The sequence below is a fragment of the Herpailurus yagouaroundi genome, unplaced genomic scaffold, assembly GCF_014898765.1.
Source record: "Herpailurus yagouaroundi ecotype Mexico unplaced genomic scaffold, PumYag 196, whole genome shotgun sequence".
NCBI classification, from domain to species: Eukaryota; Metazoa; Chordata; class Mammalia; order Carnivora; family Felidae; genus Herpailurus; species Herpailurus yagouaroundi.
In genome coordinates this window covers 1,486,120-1,501,336 of record NW_024412427.1, presented here as the reverse complement: position 1 = coordinate 1,501,336, position 15,217 = coordinate 1,486,120, and the positions used below count along the sequence as shown (strand labels likewise).

The 15,217-nt window shown below is 47.2% G+C and overlaps 1 protein-coding gene across 3 annotated transcripts in view; it reads right to left on the bottom strand.

Annotated features, from left to right (window-relative positions):
- Positions 1-2,745: 2,745 nt before the first annotated feature.
- The window catches only part of NCOA5 (nuclear receptor coactivator 5), a 30,873-nt gene continuing 18,401 nt past the window's right edge, over positions 2,746-15,217 (bottom strand). For 2 of the 3 annotated variants that reach the window (XM_040446883.1, XM_040446884.1), the window contains 6 exons: positions 11,822-12,148; positions 10,314-10,450; positions 8,968-9,094; positions 6,935-7,134; positions 5,268-5,588; positions 2,746-4,805 (listed from right to left, as the gene is read on the bottom strand). In XM_040446883.1, the coding sequence (XP_040302817.1) occupies positions 4,216-4,805; positions 5,268-5,588; positions 6,935-7,134; positions 8,968-9,094; positions 10,314-10,450; positions 11,822-12,148 (1,702 nt within the window). In that variant the 3' untranslated portion in view covers positions 2,746-4,215. Of the gene's footprint in view, positions 4,806-5,244; positions 5,589-6,934; positions 7,135-8,967; positions 9,095-10,313; positions 10,451-11,821; positions 12,149-15,217 lie in introns of all 3 variants that reach the window. The other variant, XM_040446885.1, reaches the window with a different exon arrangement.

Below are 15,217 nucleotides of genomic sequence, written 5' to 3'. Positions count from 1 at the left end.
GGGGAGGCCGCGCTCGGCCCGACCCGGCGCCCCTCCGCGCGGGGCCGCGCCTATACATAGTGTACAGGAGACATCGCGTGTATTTTTAACGTCCCCATATTTCTGTGACTAGAAGCGCAACGGACTTCTCTGCTCGCCGTCTTCGAGCTCTCCCGCTGGGGGCACGCGGGGGAGGCGGCGGCCTCGGGAGGCTGGGTTTTCCTGGACGTCCGCGAGTTTGGGAGCAAAAGTGCTTTCGGCCCAGGCGGGAGTCGTGGTCCTGGCCCCTCGACACCCCCGCTCCGCTCTCGCCTCCTCGCCCTTCCCGCGCGCCCCCGGCTTCCGACCCTTCCCGCAAGTTCGTTTTGGAGATGGGGTGAGACCAGCGCCCGGCTTTTCCTGGATCCGCCTCCCAGCGGCTGCGGAGACGCGCGCAGCCGCCTCTCGGCTCCCCGCGAGCAGGAGCCGGGACCGGGGAGGGGCTGCTGGGGGCGGGGGTAGTGAGGGGATGGGGGGCGGAGAGACCGAGGAAGCCCCGCCCCCGTGCCTTCATGGGGGAGCGGGCGTCTCTCCTCGTCGGCTGGTCGCCTGCTCCCCCTATCCCACGGCTCCTCGCCAAAGACTGAAACCGGGGAGCTGGAGGGCGTCCCCTCCCCGGAGTTGCGTCCCTGGGACAGGCGAGGGAGGAGGGGAAGCGATTTGGGTTTAGGGGCCAGACCCACCGGGGAGGCCCCAGCTCTGCTCCTGATGTTCCCTCCCCTGTCCCCACCCGGCAGCTGGCAGCTCCGGCCTCGGGGACCCAGCCGCCTTCTCCCGCGTGCCGGGGCCGGGCCTTGCTGCCCAGCAGCGGCCTCTAGCTGCGTCTCCCAGGCACCCGGGCCTGGGGGAGGGCTGGAGTCGCCATGTGCTTTGTTCTAAGCGCCTCTCTGCCCTCCTCCAACCAGGACCCAAAGCCTTTCTTTGGCTTCTCCAACTCCAGTCCTTGGCGCTTCTGCTCCATGCAGCCTGGTCGGAGGCGCCGTCTATCCCTAGAGAAGGTGCATTGGGCGGGCTCCCTTCCCCCAGGGCACGTCACTAAGGGGGACAGACACTGCATGCTCGTTCCAGCGCCCTCTGGGACCGGGTTCAGTACCTCCAGCTCCAGGTCCCTGACATTTGCACCTAGACATCCTGCCCACCTCCCAGAGCTGGGGCTACTGAGTACTCCTGACCTCACCACCTCCTTCCCTTTGAGCCCAAGGCAGAGAGCTGGAGCTGTTGCCGTCTATAGACTGGGTCAGGTGTGGCTGGAGGTAGGTCTCAGTATCTGCCTGTTAGGCCAAGGCCCTCTGATAAGGGGGCAAGATGGACTCTCCAGAAGGTTGGAAATATTAAGACACCAGGCCCCCCCACCTGACCCCCCTGCATCTTTCAAAAGACCTCCGAGAACCACAGCTGGGTCTAGCCTTCTGGGGGCCTGAGCATCCCCAGGCTAAGCGGCAGCCTGGGCAGAAGGGGAAGGGGCTGTATCAACACCACCAATTAGGGAACCAAAGTTGCACTATCTGGGCCCAGAATGTCTGGTTGGCAAGAGCAAAGTTTCTGTTAAAGAAGACAAACATCCCATAACAAAACCCAAGTTTTCTGTGCTACATGTGCAATATTTGTTATGAATGTTATCACAGGTCATTCATCAAATTATCTTTATAATCATCGTAGCTAGATGTTTCATGTCCATTCAAGTGACTTTTATTCTGAGTGCAATATTTCAATAGCCTCGTAGTGAGAACTAGTGTTGCTTTTGTTTTAGCCGATCTATGTGCAGGGCAATGCAATGAAGTTGAAAACCCTTGTAAATAGGAGAGGTTGCAAACCAAATCAAGATTATTTATTACTATTATTAGGCCTGCCTTTAATTTTCAGTGTTTCAGTATTCCGCATTCCGCCTCAGTACTGATCTTGTGTTCTTTGTGCCAATATGGAAAGGAGCGCGTTGGTTCTTTCCTTTCTTGTTGAATGCTCCTCCGCTCCCATTTAATGCTTTACAGCTTTTACTGTATTTTTTAGACTCCCGTCTGCACAAAATGCAATAAAAATAATTTTATTATACCCTTCACAGCCTGAGGTGTGCTGTATGGACCCTTGAGGGGGAAGGGGCGGAACTCAAGGTGGCTCTTCGGAAGGAGCTCTGCCTCATCACACCCCCACCCACGGTCCCTGGCTGGGCTGCTCCTCAGGGTCTGGTTGCCTGGGACAACCAGGTCAGGTCCGTGCTGGTCCGACCTCGCCCCTTTCCCCAGGCTCCTGGCCCTTAAATGCTCTTCCAGGCTCCCACTTTCTATGACTCTACGGTTCTGCCAACTCCCCACATAGCGGGTAGAACACAGGGTGGCAGCTGAGGCCAAATCAAAGCGGGAGAGCACCCTGCTCCACTGGCCAGCGGCCAGAAACGGCCTCCTCAGAAACGTCCCTTTCCCAGAGTGAGCGGACAAGCCTGCTGCCACACTGAGAGTCCACCACAAACAAGCACGTTTAACACAGCATCATAATTAGCCAGCAGGCTTTTGCTCTGACCTGATGTTAAAGCTTCTGACCGGGGGAGGTGTGGCAGAAGAGGACTAGGGTCAGAGGAGGTTTTCGGGGCTGACCGCAACCACAGATGAGGACAAGAGGGGGCAGGCGTCACGGCAGACGGAAACCAGTCAATGTTCCGTCAGGGGCCCTCACCTTCTGACTGGGGAGGGAATGCCCCTGCAGTTATTCACACCCCAAAAAGACAACACAGCCTTTACTTTTTCATTTTAATAAAAAGTAATCATCTCATCTTATTAACAACACAGAATTCCAAAGAGGAAAAAAACACTATAGAACACAAACAGGTCAGAACATAAAACGCTGCCATCGGGGACCTTGAGTTTTTGAAAGCATTGTTTGCTTAGCCACTGGCAAGGACTCAGCTGAGGTCCCTGCCCTCCCTCATCCCTGCAGGGGACCCTTGAGACTGTGACCCACAGGGCTCTGATGAGCACCATCCCTAGGGAGAGGGCAGCTTCCTTTGGCTCCATAGAGAGCAGCAGCCAGAAGTCCTCCCTCTAATAATTTCACTCTGGCTCAAAAGTTATGAACAACCACCTGTATCAAGGACATGTCCAGCTACCAAAAGTCTGACATCAAAATGGTCCCTACCTCCTGCTGCTCAGAAACAGAAGAGTCCAAATGAAAATAAGAACCTGATTTCTGAGCCAAAAGCTCAAAACAATCACTGAAAAAAAAAAAAAAGGGTGTTCCCTGCCAGAGTCTAGAGTTGCTTTCTCAGAACCTCCATGAAACTAGCACTGGAGAGGGAGAAGCTGACAAAAACGTTAAGGGGGTGAGAGTGGTCAGGGCCCAGATTACAGTTCTTCTTGAACTGCTGGTGACTGGAGCTGTTCAATCCATTGGAGATCCTCCAATGAAATGAAAAGAAAGAGAAAAAAAGAAAGGAAGAAAGAAAGGGAAAGAAAAAAGAAAAAAAAGGAAAGGGGAGGAAGGAAAAGAAAGAAAAAGAGAAAGAAAAAATAAAGAAAAGAAGAAAGAAAAAAAGAAAGAAAGAAAACCCCAAACTAACAACCCTGGATTAGGCAGAAAAGTGCCTGCTTCCCTGGCCGCCATGCACTCTCCTAGACAAACTCCAGAGCAGCTGCTTTATGAATCCTCCGGCAGACCCCATACGCATGGAATGGGGCACGAGGACACGGTGCTTGCCCAGCCCAGGCTGGCTTTCTGCAACCCTAGGAAGCAGCTGCAGACAGGAGCTTGAGCTCTGGTCGGCCTGTGTGAAGCTGAAAAAAACCTTGGTAGGTTCAAAATGAACAAAGGCGGTGGCGACGGACATGAAAATGCTGTTCCAAACTCAGTCGATCGGGGCGTGGCTTCTTCCTTCTCCCCAGCCCCCAAATCCAGCTGACAGAGACCAGAGAAACCCATGAAATATAAACTGAGCCCGGACACCTATACTGCCCAAGTGACCCCAGAGATATTTATTTTCTACAAAACAAAAACCAAAAACAACAAAAAAAGATACACCCCCAAATGCAGTATAAACTCTGACTCTGGAAGGAATAAGCAACAAAGCCTTGGGCAGAAGAGAGAGCAGGTGGTAGAAACATTCGATGTAGACCTGGAGAGGCGCAGAGAACATCCTCCAAATAACTCTATTTGAACGCAGTAGGTGGGAGGAGGCCAGGGGATGAGGGGACTGGGGACAGAGACTTAGCCTCAGTAATGCCTCTGGTAGGATCCCAACGGGGCCGGGGGCCGCCCCACCTGTGCTGTAGTTTGGCTAACCAGGTGGGAGAGAGCAGGGCCACTCTGGATCAGGGTGTCCAGAGCCTTCTGTACACTTGGATTGTCAAAGTTGATACCTGTGGAAGACACGGGCCTCTGGCTAGCCATGTTGCTAGCAGGTGCCAGGCGACTGGAAGGCTGGCCAAAGAGCCCTTGGGAAGGAGCCCCAGGCCTGGGGCCCATGTTCCGAGCAGATCCCGCCTGTCCCAAAATGTTTGGAGGCTGATTGCCAGAGGCCTGTGATCTTTGCTGAGGCTGGCTGTTTGCTGCCGTGGAAAAATTCTGGTTCTGGGTGTTTCCGGCAGCGACTGAAGGGGATGCAGAGCTGCTATTGGCCACAACCGTGCCACTATTGAAGAGGCTGAGGATTTTGGCCTGAAGCTCTTGCTGGGAGGTGGGGGGTGCAGCTGGAGTGGGTGTAGCAGAGGGGAGCACTTGGCCGCTCTGGAGCGGTTGGGAGCTTGGCTGTGTCTTCAGCGAGGCACCCGAGGTCGCCCCGAGTGGTTGGCGGGAAATCGGGCCTAAAAGACAGAAAGAGGAGGTATCTAGTTGAAAGTACCCTCCGTGGGCAGGAGGCTTAACAGCCAGGGAAGAACAACAATCACTGATCACATCAATCACATAGTACACAGACTATAACATCAATTTCCCAAAGGAGCTACTTCATGGTATATGCTGTCTCCAGAAAACAGCCTAGGTGCCCCAGAGGACTACTTAAAGGAACAAAGGGCATCCATCTCGGTGACCAGGTAGCTGGCAATCTTAGCCCACCCATCGCCACATTAACTACAGGGACTGGAATTCAGTACCCAAATGTTAAGTTATCACTACATCAGCAAGGATGGCCCGTGGGAGAACCCAGGGGACGGGCTCATTCCCCTTACCCACCCCAAAGAGCTTGGGCCTGCCACCCTCCCCACAGAGCCTGGGGGTTAGAGAAATGCAGAGTCAGAACTTCACCTCGGCCCTGCCACGTAGCTCACCAGGCAGAGAGTCGGTGCTGCTCCTCATAAGGCGCTCCTTCCGCTCTCGCAGATAGTTGATGATCTTGTCAGTCTCCTCGGCAGTGAGGTACCTGTTGTCTGCCAGTAGGTTGATGAGGCTTTGGATGGCTGGAGGGTGCCCCCCGCGCACTCCTTCCTCGGGGCCTCCGCGCTCCCTTTCCTGCAGGATGGCTTCATCTGCCATCTTGGCTGCCTGTCTGGCAATCTCCTCTCGCTCCTTCTCCCGGCACTCATTCTTATAGCGCTCATAATTTCTGGCTACCAGCACCATGGCGTCTGCCTGGGGCATGTTGCGATGCTCTGTAGGAGGAAATGACAGGAGTTATTTTCTCCCATGACAGTTGTGAGTGCCCAACTTCTGGACTCTACCAAGCCTTTTCTAACCTCAAACCAGCAAGAAAACCATTCTGGTGACAAAAAGCCTTACGATGCGGAGCAGAGTGGGGGAGACGAAGGCTGGAAAGACAGGTGAATAGATTTCTTTGGTGGGGAACACACACACCTTTCACAGAGCTGGTTCTTCGGGGGAATTCCTAGATCACAGACTTGTAGTAAAAACCAAAGAAACATGACAGTCTCCCACAGATTCAAAAAGACCACATGGGGAATAACCGCGGGAGGCAGGCTGCAGGGGGCCAAAAAGCTCTTCTGTAAAGTCTGGCTCTCTACTGTGACACTCAGGATACAGCTGGCCTACTGCTTCTGAATTCATCAGTTCAAAGGTCATGCATTAAGATCAAATATGACCCTAAATAACCTCCTCTCCTTACCCATGGGCAACGTGACCTACAGGGTGGTGAGAAGCCTCAGAACGTCACAGAAATGCCCTCACACATCTTGAGAACTACTGCTCAGAGACACAAATGACCTAGTGAGAGCCCTATGTATTTTATGGTTATGGGTAACAAGTCAGGCAAAGAGATTCCGATGTGGTGGAAAAAGGGCAAAGTCCAGCCTGGGCTGGAAGAGCAATGGCCAGGGCCATCGGTTGGCTGAGTCCTAACATCCTGAGTGCGATGTACTAAAAGCATCTTCAGGGAAGGGCTTCAAGGACTTCCTGGGCCTCCTCCCTGCTCTCCTGCCCCCTCTACCTCTCTAGCACACTTGCAGACTGTCCCGTCGCCTGTCGTGTCCTCGGTCCCTGATTACAAAGTCTAATGAAAGCCAAGGGTTCTAGCACGCTCCATGCGGTGCACATCTGCCAGAGGTGTGCCAGCACCTGCTCTCAATGGTGAGAGCTGATGGTGCATGTCTCTTCCCAACCGTCCCTGAAGTGACTGCATGTTGGTGGCTTGAAACAAGACACACAGGGGGAGCATTTACACCATCAGCAAATGCTGTGAACCACAATGCCTCCTGCCCCCTTCCCAGAACTAGTGGTTACACATTTACCAGCATCCCGCTATGTATACCTGAGAGCTAAATATGTTTTCCATATAGCAGACCCAGAACTGCATCCACTGAAAGAATATCAGACGAGTAAGTGACTATGCAAGTCTCCTCCAGTGTGCTTATAAAAGGGACCCACCATCTTTGAGCTGACATACGAGTCATTTGCCCCAAACCTGCTTCTTCTCAGTAGGGCATCAAAGAATTAATGGACTAGTGACTATCTCTGGAATTCTAACCCACTTGGGCCTCCGTACCTTGTGGGGTTCCGAACATGATGTTGACTGTGCACGAGCGGTGAATCTGGTGTTGCTGGGTGATGACGATAGCAAAAGGAGACCCTCCCCTGCTAACATCCTCCAAGGCTTGTGACAGTGACACCTCTGTGTTGAGGAAGATCAAGTCCACTACCATGCCTAGGTCTCGTACCTTCCGCCCCACAGATTCAGCATAATCTCTGTAGGAACAAACAGGATCCAAGTGAGCACTCCCTGACCAGCTCCCAATCTGTATACTGTTGCACCTCAGCCAGCAGTGTGTGCTCCTATGGAGAGTTCCTATCTTAGCACATCCCATGTCTCCCTAGTGCCCTCTTCAGGCGCCACGAATCTAGACCAATTCCATTCCTTACACCAGAGTTCAGAATGGTTATGCCTAGCTCAGAATGGTCACATATTAAGCTACCAACAGCACAGTCCTTAGTACCCAGGTCTTTTTCTTGATCCTGCAAAGCAAGTGGTCTTTCCTTAAACACCATCCTGCTGCCCAAGACTTGAGGCATGTACCGGTCTCTGGGGTGCTGCACAACAGAGTGGAAAAAGCATGGGCTTTAACGCTAGGAGGAGTCTGGATCCCAACCTTATCATTTACTTACAAAATTGTGAGGATTTAAGCAAATCCTTCAACCTCTTACAAACTTGTTTCTTTACCAACAAAACAGGAATATGGCTCCACTCATGTCATTCCCTTGACCTTCTCTCCAATCTAAATTAGATCCTTGATATATTTCTTCTCATAGGGCTCATCACCAATACCCCCATTTTTGTTGTCATCTGCCCAACTAGGGTGTAAGCTCCACCACAGGGAGGGGCCCTATATACTTGCATCCCAGTACCTAGCTTCGCCATACATGTAAGAGATGAGCTGAATGAACACACATGTAACGTGATGACTGCAAAGATTAAAAATAATTTAAGTAAATCGCCTAGCAAGGGATAGCAGAGTAGGTGCTTAGAAAATAACAGCTATTATCCTGTGTCAAGAAAAAAAAAAAAAAAGCTATCCACAGTTAAAAGTGGCATCTATCTCTAAACAAGGCAGCCCAGAGCCTGGGAACTCTGCCTGCTGCTTGGTGTCTCGACACCTATTTCCCTAGTCTCTGCCTTGAAATTAGCTCTTTAACCTCAAACTGCTTGAAAACACATGAAGTTATTTACTAACCACCTGGGGAAAGGGAACATAGCCAGTGCCAAGCCTGCAAGCTGCTACGCTCCCTTGTGCCTCTCTGCTCGGTCTCTTCAGGAAACAATGTGAAAAAGAGGCAAGCAAAGAGGTACTGTGAACTCTGGATTGGCTAGAACGGTTTCCTGACAGTTCTGCAAGATCACAGCACTTCATAAAGAAGGCCTGGGAGGCCAATGCAGAGACATGTGCCTCCCGAAGTGGTGGGGATTCGGGGTGGCTCCACGAAGGGGGCATCTATTGCTTCGCATGACCAACATATATTCCCTCTTCAGTTTTCCTTTGGGAAAGCACCCTTCTCCTACTCAGTCCACATGATTCCACAGGCCTAATTCCACCTGTAGCTCTAGGAATGGGGCACATGACCCAGCCATGGCTAATCGGGAATCTTAGCACCGCTGGTTCAAGGATGGGACAGAGCCAGGTCAGTCCAATGAGAAACAATTCCAGGCCTTTAAATGGAAGCACTGGGAAACAGAGGCTTTTGCTGAGACAGATGTATAGGGTTAGTGCCATTCTGCCTTTTCCAGTAGAAAGCTTGCGTGAGAACGAGGGTAATACAGGGACCAAGTCTTGATGATGTGGTTTGTCACTGGATGTGGCCATACCTGATATTCCCAGTCAGGCAAACTAAAAATTTCCCTTTGGGGCGTGAGCCAGTTTGCAATGGGTTTTCTGTCAAGCCACAACTGACAGAACTCTGGCTCAATGTAGGAGAGCAATGCTAGAACCCACAGCCCAAGTTCAGTGGGTACGGCTGCCAAAGGAAGTCTTCATTTCTCTTCTGACCATTCTCCTTACTCAGGAGAAATAACCGAAGGATTCTTACTTAGTCTGCTTGTTGACCACAATCACAGAACAATCAACAGGCCTCTCAGCATCAAAGCGTCTCTGGATTTCCTCAAAATACTGACGATAAAGCTCTTCTCTACGCCGTTCCTCACGTTTCAAACGTTCTGTAAGACACCGACAAGGAAAACTGAAATATGGACTGTGCCTTTCTATAAAAATAAGCCACAGACCTTACTTTAAATCCTACAAGTATGTAGGCCAAGGTCGTAATATACATATACTCTGTCTGAGTTACTCTTCTGGACTACCTCCTAAAAATAGCCAGTATTATTATTTTTTATTACTATAAATTCACTGAAATGGAATGGCTGGATTAGAGGGCATGGTCACTTAAATGCATCATCTGCTGCATACTGCCAAACTGCCCTCTAAAGGCTGTTAACTTATCCCTTCACAGGGGTAGATTACCTAGTGCTAATTCTCTGCATCTTGGTCAACACTGGGTGTTGTCATTTTTAAACATTCCTGCCAACTTGACAGGTAAAAGATAGTATTCCATTACTATTCTAATTTGCATTTTGGGGACAACTATTTAAGACTCTCATTGACAGGTATTTGTTAATTTGTTCCAGAAAAAAAAAAAAAAATCACGTGGTAAAGTTTTATTACAAATTAAAAATGAGGCTCTTATTTCAACTACAAAACAATTACGAGATCTTTAAGGATGTATTGAGAATAATCAGGCTTTGAAAAAACATTTTGTCTTTATCTAAAAAAGAGACGCAGGGCGCCTGGGTGGCGCAGTCGGTTAAGCGTCCGACTTCAGCCAGGTCACGATCTCGCGGTCCGTGAGTTCGAGCCCCGCGTTGGGCTCTGGGCTGATGGCTCAGAGCCTGGAGCCTGTTTCCGATTCTGTGTCTCCCTCTCTCTCTGCCCCTCCCCCGTTCATGCTCTGTCTCTCTGTCGCAAAAATAAATAAACATTCAAAAAAAGAAAATTAAAAAAAAAAAAAAAAAAGAGACGCTATTAGGTAAAAATTACATATAAAACAAAAAAACCCCACATCACATGCCGCACAGAGAGTGCAGACAGTTGTAGTTATTTGGTTAACAGGCAAAAAGCAAGCACTTATTAACCCTCTCCAGCTGTAATCTTTTGTTCATTTCTTATTGCTACAATTTTGTATTTACTTCTTGTTACATGACTAAAGAAGATGATAGTAATCTTGCATTTTACAAATTATTTTCAAGCTAAATGTTCCCTACATACTAATAGGCTATCTGTATTTCTTCTTTTTGTGGATTGCTTAGCCAAGTCGTTAGTCCCTTTCCAGTTGGTTATTTGTAAAGTGTTCTATCAGTAACAAATAAACTGCTATTTTACCTTTTGCACGAGACTGACTTTCTGGGCCTGGAGGGCCTCGTCCATCAAAGCTATCTCTGTAACGGTCAAAGTAAGGGTCGTCCTTCCTCCTGCAATAGTCATCCATTCGCAGGTATCGGTCATAAGAGCTTTCTCTCCTGAAAAGTGGGAGAAATTTGCACAAAGTTAAAACTCACCTATCCTGCAAAACTCAGATACAGAGAATTCTTCAAGACCCAGTCCCCTGTGAGGAAACAGCACAGTAAGGCAGTGGACTCTGGGATTAGACAAACGAGATTCACTGCTTATCAGTTCGGTGGCTGTGACTCTTAACCTGCCTTGCAAAATGACTGGGAGGATGTACAGAAAGCTCTCACAATAGTTTCTGGCTTAAAGTAAATGCAAAATAACTAATAGTAATGACTGATATTAATTTTGAGGACTCCCATCCCCCCTGCCTGTGCTTCTTAAAAAATTGTTATTTAAAATACATACAAAAATACAAATATTTCATATAAATCTATACATAAATTTCTCATCACCCTGAGCAGAACACTCATTAAGCAGTAACTCTTCACTTCCCATCCCTATAACCTCTAATCTATTTTCTGTCTCTGTGAATTTGTCTTCTCTAGATATTTCATGTAAGTGGAATCACACATTATTTGTTCTTTTGTGTCTGTCTGGATTACTTCATTTAGCATGTTTTCAAGGTCCATCCCTGTTGCAGCAGGTGTCAGAATTACCTTCCATTTTATGGCTGAATAATATTCCACTGTATGGATATATCACATTTTTTAATTCATTCACCTTTTGACAGACTTTCGGGTTTTGTCCATCTCCCAGCCATTGTGGAGAGTGCTGCTCTGCACATTTACATGCAAGTATGTGTTTGAGTCCCTCTTTTCAAGTCTTCTGGGTACACACCCCAGAGTGAAATTGATGGGTCAGAGCAATTCTACTGCATTTAATTTTTTAAGGAACCGCCTGCCAACTGCTCTCTACAGCGGCCATACTATTTTACATTCCGACCAACAATGTTTGAGGCTTCTAGTCTCTACACCTCGCCAGTGCTTGTTCTTTTCTTTTGTTGTTTTCCTTACTAAATCATCATAGCCGTCCTAGTAGGTATGAGGTGGCTCACTGTGGCTTTAATTTGCATTTCCCTGTTGACTAATGATGCGGAGAGTCTTTTCACAGACTTACTGGCTACGTGTGTGTCTTCCCTGTGTTTTTGCATTGCCAAAACAATTTGCACTCCATCTTTTTTGTCCATTTGCACAATACTACCTTTCATAGGCTACAGGGAGAGATCCAGATTCATTCACTAAGCATAATTCATTGAACATTCACACATTCAGCAAATATTTATTGAGGAGCACATCTGCCACTCGCTAGACACTGGAAACCTAAGGCTGATAAAGTCACTGTCCTTACAGAGTTTCCAATTAGTTCAGCAGAACACCCACAAAAAAAGACTGTTACAAAAAAACCCCAACAAAGATCTACGCGGATGGCTGAATATGTACCTGTACATGGGCTCTCGGGAGTCTCTCATATCTCTGTATCTGTCATACATGGGGTCCCGGTGATCCCGAAAATCCCTAGAGTCTCTTAGATCACGAAAGTCTCTAAGGTCCCTCATGTCCCGAGCATCACGCATACTTCTGCTGTCTCTGTGATCCCGAATGTCTCTGCTATCTCTGTGGTCCCGCAAGTCTCGGGGGTCTCGAATGGCTCTGCTATCCCGGGCATCCCGGCCATTTCTGCCATCCCTGGGCTCTCTCCTTGGACTTCCTCGAATTGGGGATCGATCACGTCTTGTATCTCGACCATCTCCAAAGCCATATGGATCTCTGTGGGAGGTAGCGAGAAGAAGCTAAGACAAAGAAATTGAAGGTAGCCAACCCTTCAGCTCTTTAATGGAGGAAGCCCCCACCCTTTCCAAGCATTTTTCTCTAAAACACAGCAGCCAAACAGTGAGAACATGACTACAACTTTAAAGACAGTCACCCATCTCATCAGCGAATAAAGACTAGTAGGTTCCAGGATTTCAAAAGATTAGGACATCAGAGGAAGAATGTATGACCCAAAGCCAAATGTCTTGACTGCGGTCATAGTATTTGTCAGGTTTCAGGGAGTAGTTCGGTATTCCTTACACCATGTTATCATCTCCACAGGTTTTCAGAGTGAAAGCATCTTTCCCTTAGAACCTGTTTTTTCCAACCAGACTTGTTTGAAAGAGATTTTAAAAGGGGGGGAAAGTTGGAGGGACACAGTAAGGGGCAAGACTCATGAAGAAAAAAGGAGCAAATGCACAATCTCATACAAAGGAACAGTGATCAAAGTAGTTGTCCCTGAAGTACAGAAAACTTCACTTAAAATATATAGTACGATAATCAAAATCAAGGGAAAAAAGAAAAAGTACAATATGATACACACACAGTAAAGTAGAAGAACACTCAGCTTCTGTCAACATAGTTATTGAGTAGTGGTCTCTCTTAATCTGAGTTTAATGCAGAACCCAGTTCTCTCCCCTCTTTTTAAACAGTGTTTGAAGTCACAGACATATTTGTGCTGATCTCATTCAATATTCTTCATGAGACATTCCACTCCACTGGAAACTCAACCTACCTAAAATTAAACTTCTTATTCAACCCATTTCTTACTCAGTCCCATTCCCGACTTTTTCACTTCTGCCGAGATTCATTCTTCCTAGTTACCAAGGTTTAAGTTTTTGAAAATTAACGTTGATTCTTTCTTTCCTATCCCCATTAAGTCACCTGAATCCTGTTCATTTTTCCTTTTCATTCCCCCTGGATTCATCAATCCAAACCCTTATTTTTATGCTCGGTACCAACAAGTTTCCAAAACACAAACCAAAAACCAATCTTCCAGATTTCAATTCATTCTACACATAAATATCAGATTAACCATCCAAATTTCCACCTGTTGCCAATCACGGCTTGACGATCACATTTCTGTGTACCCCTCCATAACAAATCTGGACTTTCCAACTATTATCCCTCCCCCATTTCCTGATTCAACCCCCTCAGGTCTGTTCTAATGACTTAACTCATATGATTCTTATCTGCTTCAGGATTTCTGTTCATATGATTTTTCAACTTGGAATATTTTTCTTGCACTTAATGCAAGTATCATCCAATCCTCACAGGCAAATTCATGTCTCAAATCGTCCAAGAAATCTTCTCTAATCTCCCTAGTAACTGCTGATCTTTCTGGCTGCTCAATGCTTAGAACACTTACTATTTCTATTACTCATCTTGATATAGTTACGTTTTTACAACAATGTCTTCTTGTTTGACCTACTTTAAGGATTACCTCCTCCATAAAATCTGCCCTAAACTCTTGAACTTCCCCAACAAATATGTTCCTCCTCCAGTCCTTTCCATCTCGATAAATGCCACATCTACCTACACTGTTGCTCAAGCTAGGAAACTGAATGTCATCTCTTCCAAAGTCCCAACTGCTTTCCAATCATAGTTTCAAATTCTGTCCATTCTTTTTCTGAAACTGATTATCAATTCTGCCCATTTCTTTACCTTCATTAATACCACTAAAGGCCAACTCCTAATGATCTTTCCCTAACAAAGCAAGAGACTTCTAAAGTGGGGAAAGATTTCCCCATTTCTGCTCTTGCCTCTTTTTCCAATCTTTTTTCCAGATTATTCTAGGGTGATCTTTCAAATACATAAAACCTTTTACTGGTTTCCCACAGTGTTCAGAATTCAATCCAAAATCTCTACTAAGGCTGGGCAGGTGCTGCATGGTCTTGGCTGTTTTCTCCAATCTTGTCCCCTCCCCTCCCAAGTTCACCATTATCTTGCCACATTGGCCTTTCAGCTAGAACTAGCCAAGGCTTTTCCTGATGCCTCTACTTGAGCGGCAAAAACAGATCTGCACTCATTCTCTATGTCTCAGCACAATGAATGTTTCTTACCCCTGATTCTAACAGTCTAAAAGTTTACTTTCTGCCCTTAAATCCTGGCCACGTTTTCTCATAGCACTGTTTTTGTCACTTATCACAATTTGACACATCTATTTACTTGTTTAATGTCTGCTGTCAGACTGTGAGTCCATGAGGACAAGGACTGTCAGTGTGACTCTCCACTATAAACCCACTATGTAGGTTTATAATGTCTGGCATATGCAGCGAATGCTCCATGACTATGTGCAATGAACCTTGCTCCTGTACATATTTCTGTCGCTGCACTTATCACACCGTTCTGTAATTATGTTTACATGGCTTTGCTATTAAAGACTAAGCTCTTTTGATGTCTTTGGATCCCTAGGACGACAGCACGGAGCTCAGTGTTTAATGAATTGAATTTTCCAACTGAACTATAAGCCTCTCATGAGCAGGCATCCTGTTTCGTTTATACTTCCATCATCTATCATGATTACACATTACTAGGCAGCCATCATGATGCCTTGCCATCAGCTTGGTAGAGAACCTCAGTTCCACTTCATCCACAAGGGCACAGCAAAACCAATTTAAATGCCAATTTTGCATCTATGAAAAGTCCTTGTCATACATTTTAAGGCTCACAAGTACTCCTGATTTGTGGGAGCAAACATATGGGAGACCAGGGAATTTAAATGAGGTACTAAGCAGTTTTTCTATTAAAGTGCAGACTGACCAAGATTCTTACTCTGGTTTTTCTTATTAGGTCATATAATCTTCCTCACATGTATAACATCTGCTAGAGTATATAATGTGGGCAAACACTCAGATTCTATGGGAAGGGACAACCATTAAGTATTTTTGGATTAATGATCGGTAGATAAACCTGCCTTGGGGAGCAGTTGGAAGCAGTCATTAGAGGTAGAATCAGATTTCAAGTGTTCTTGGCAATCAGGGATGAGAGAGATCATGAACCTGACAGACCACAGACCACACACAC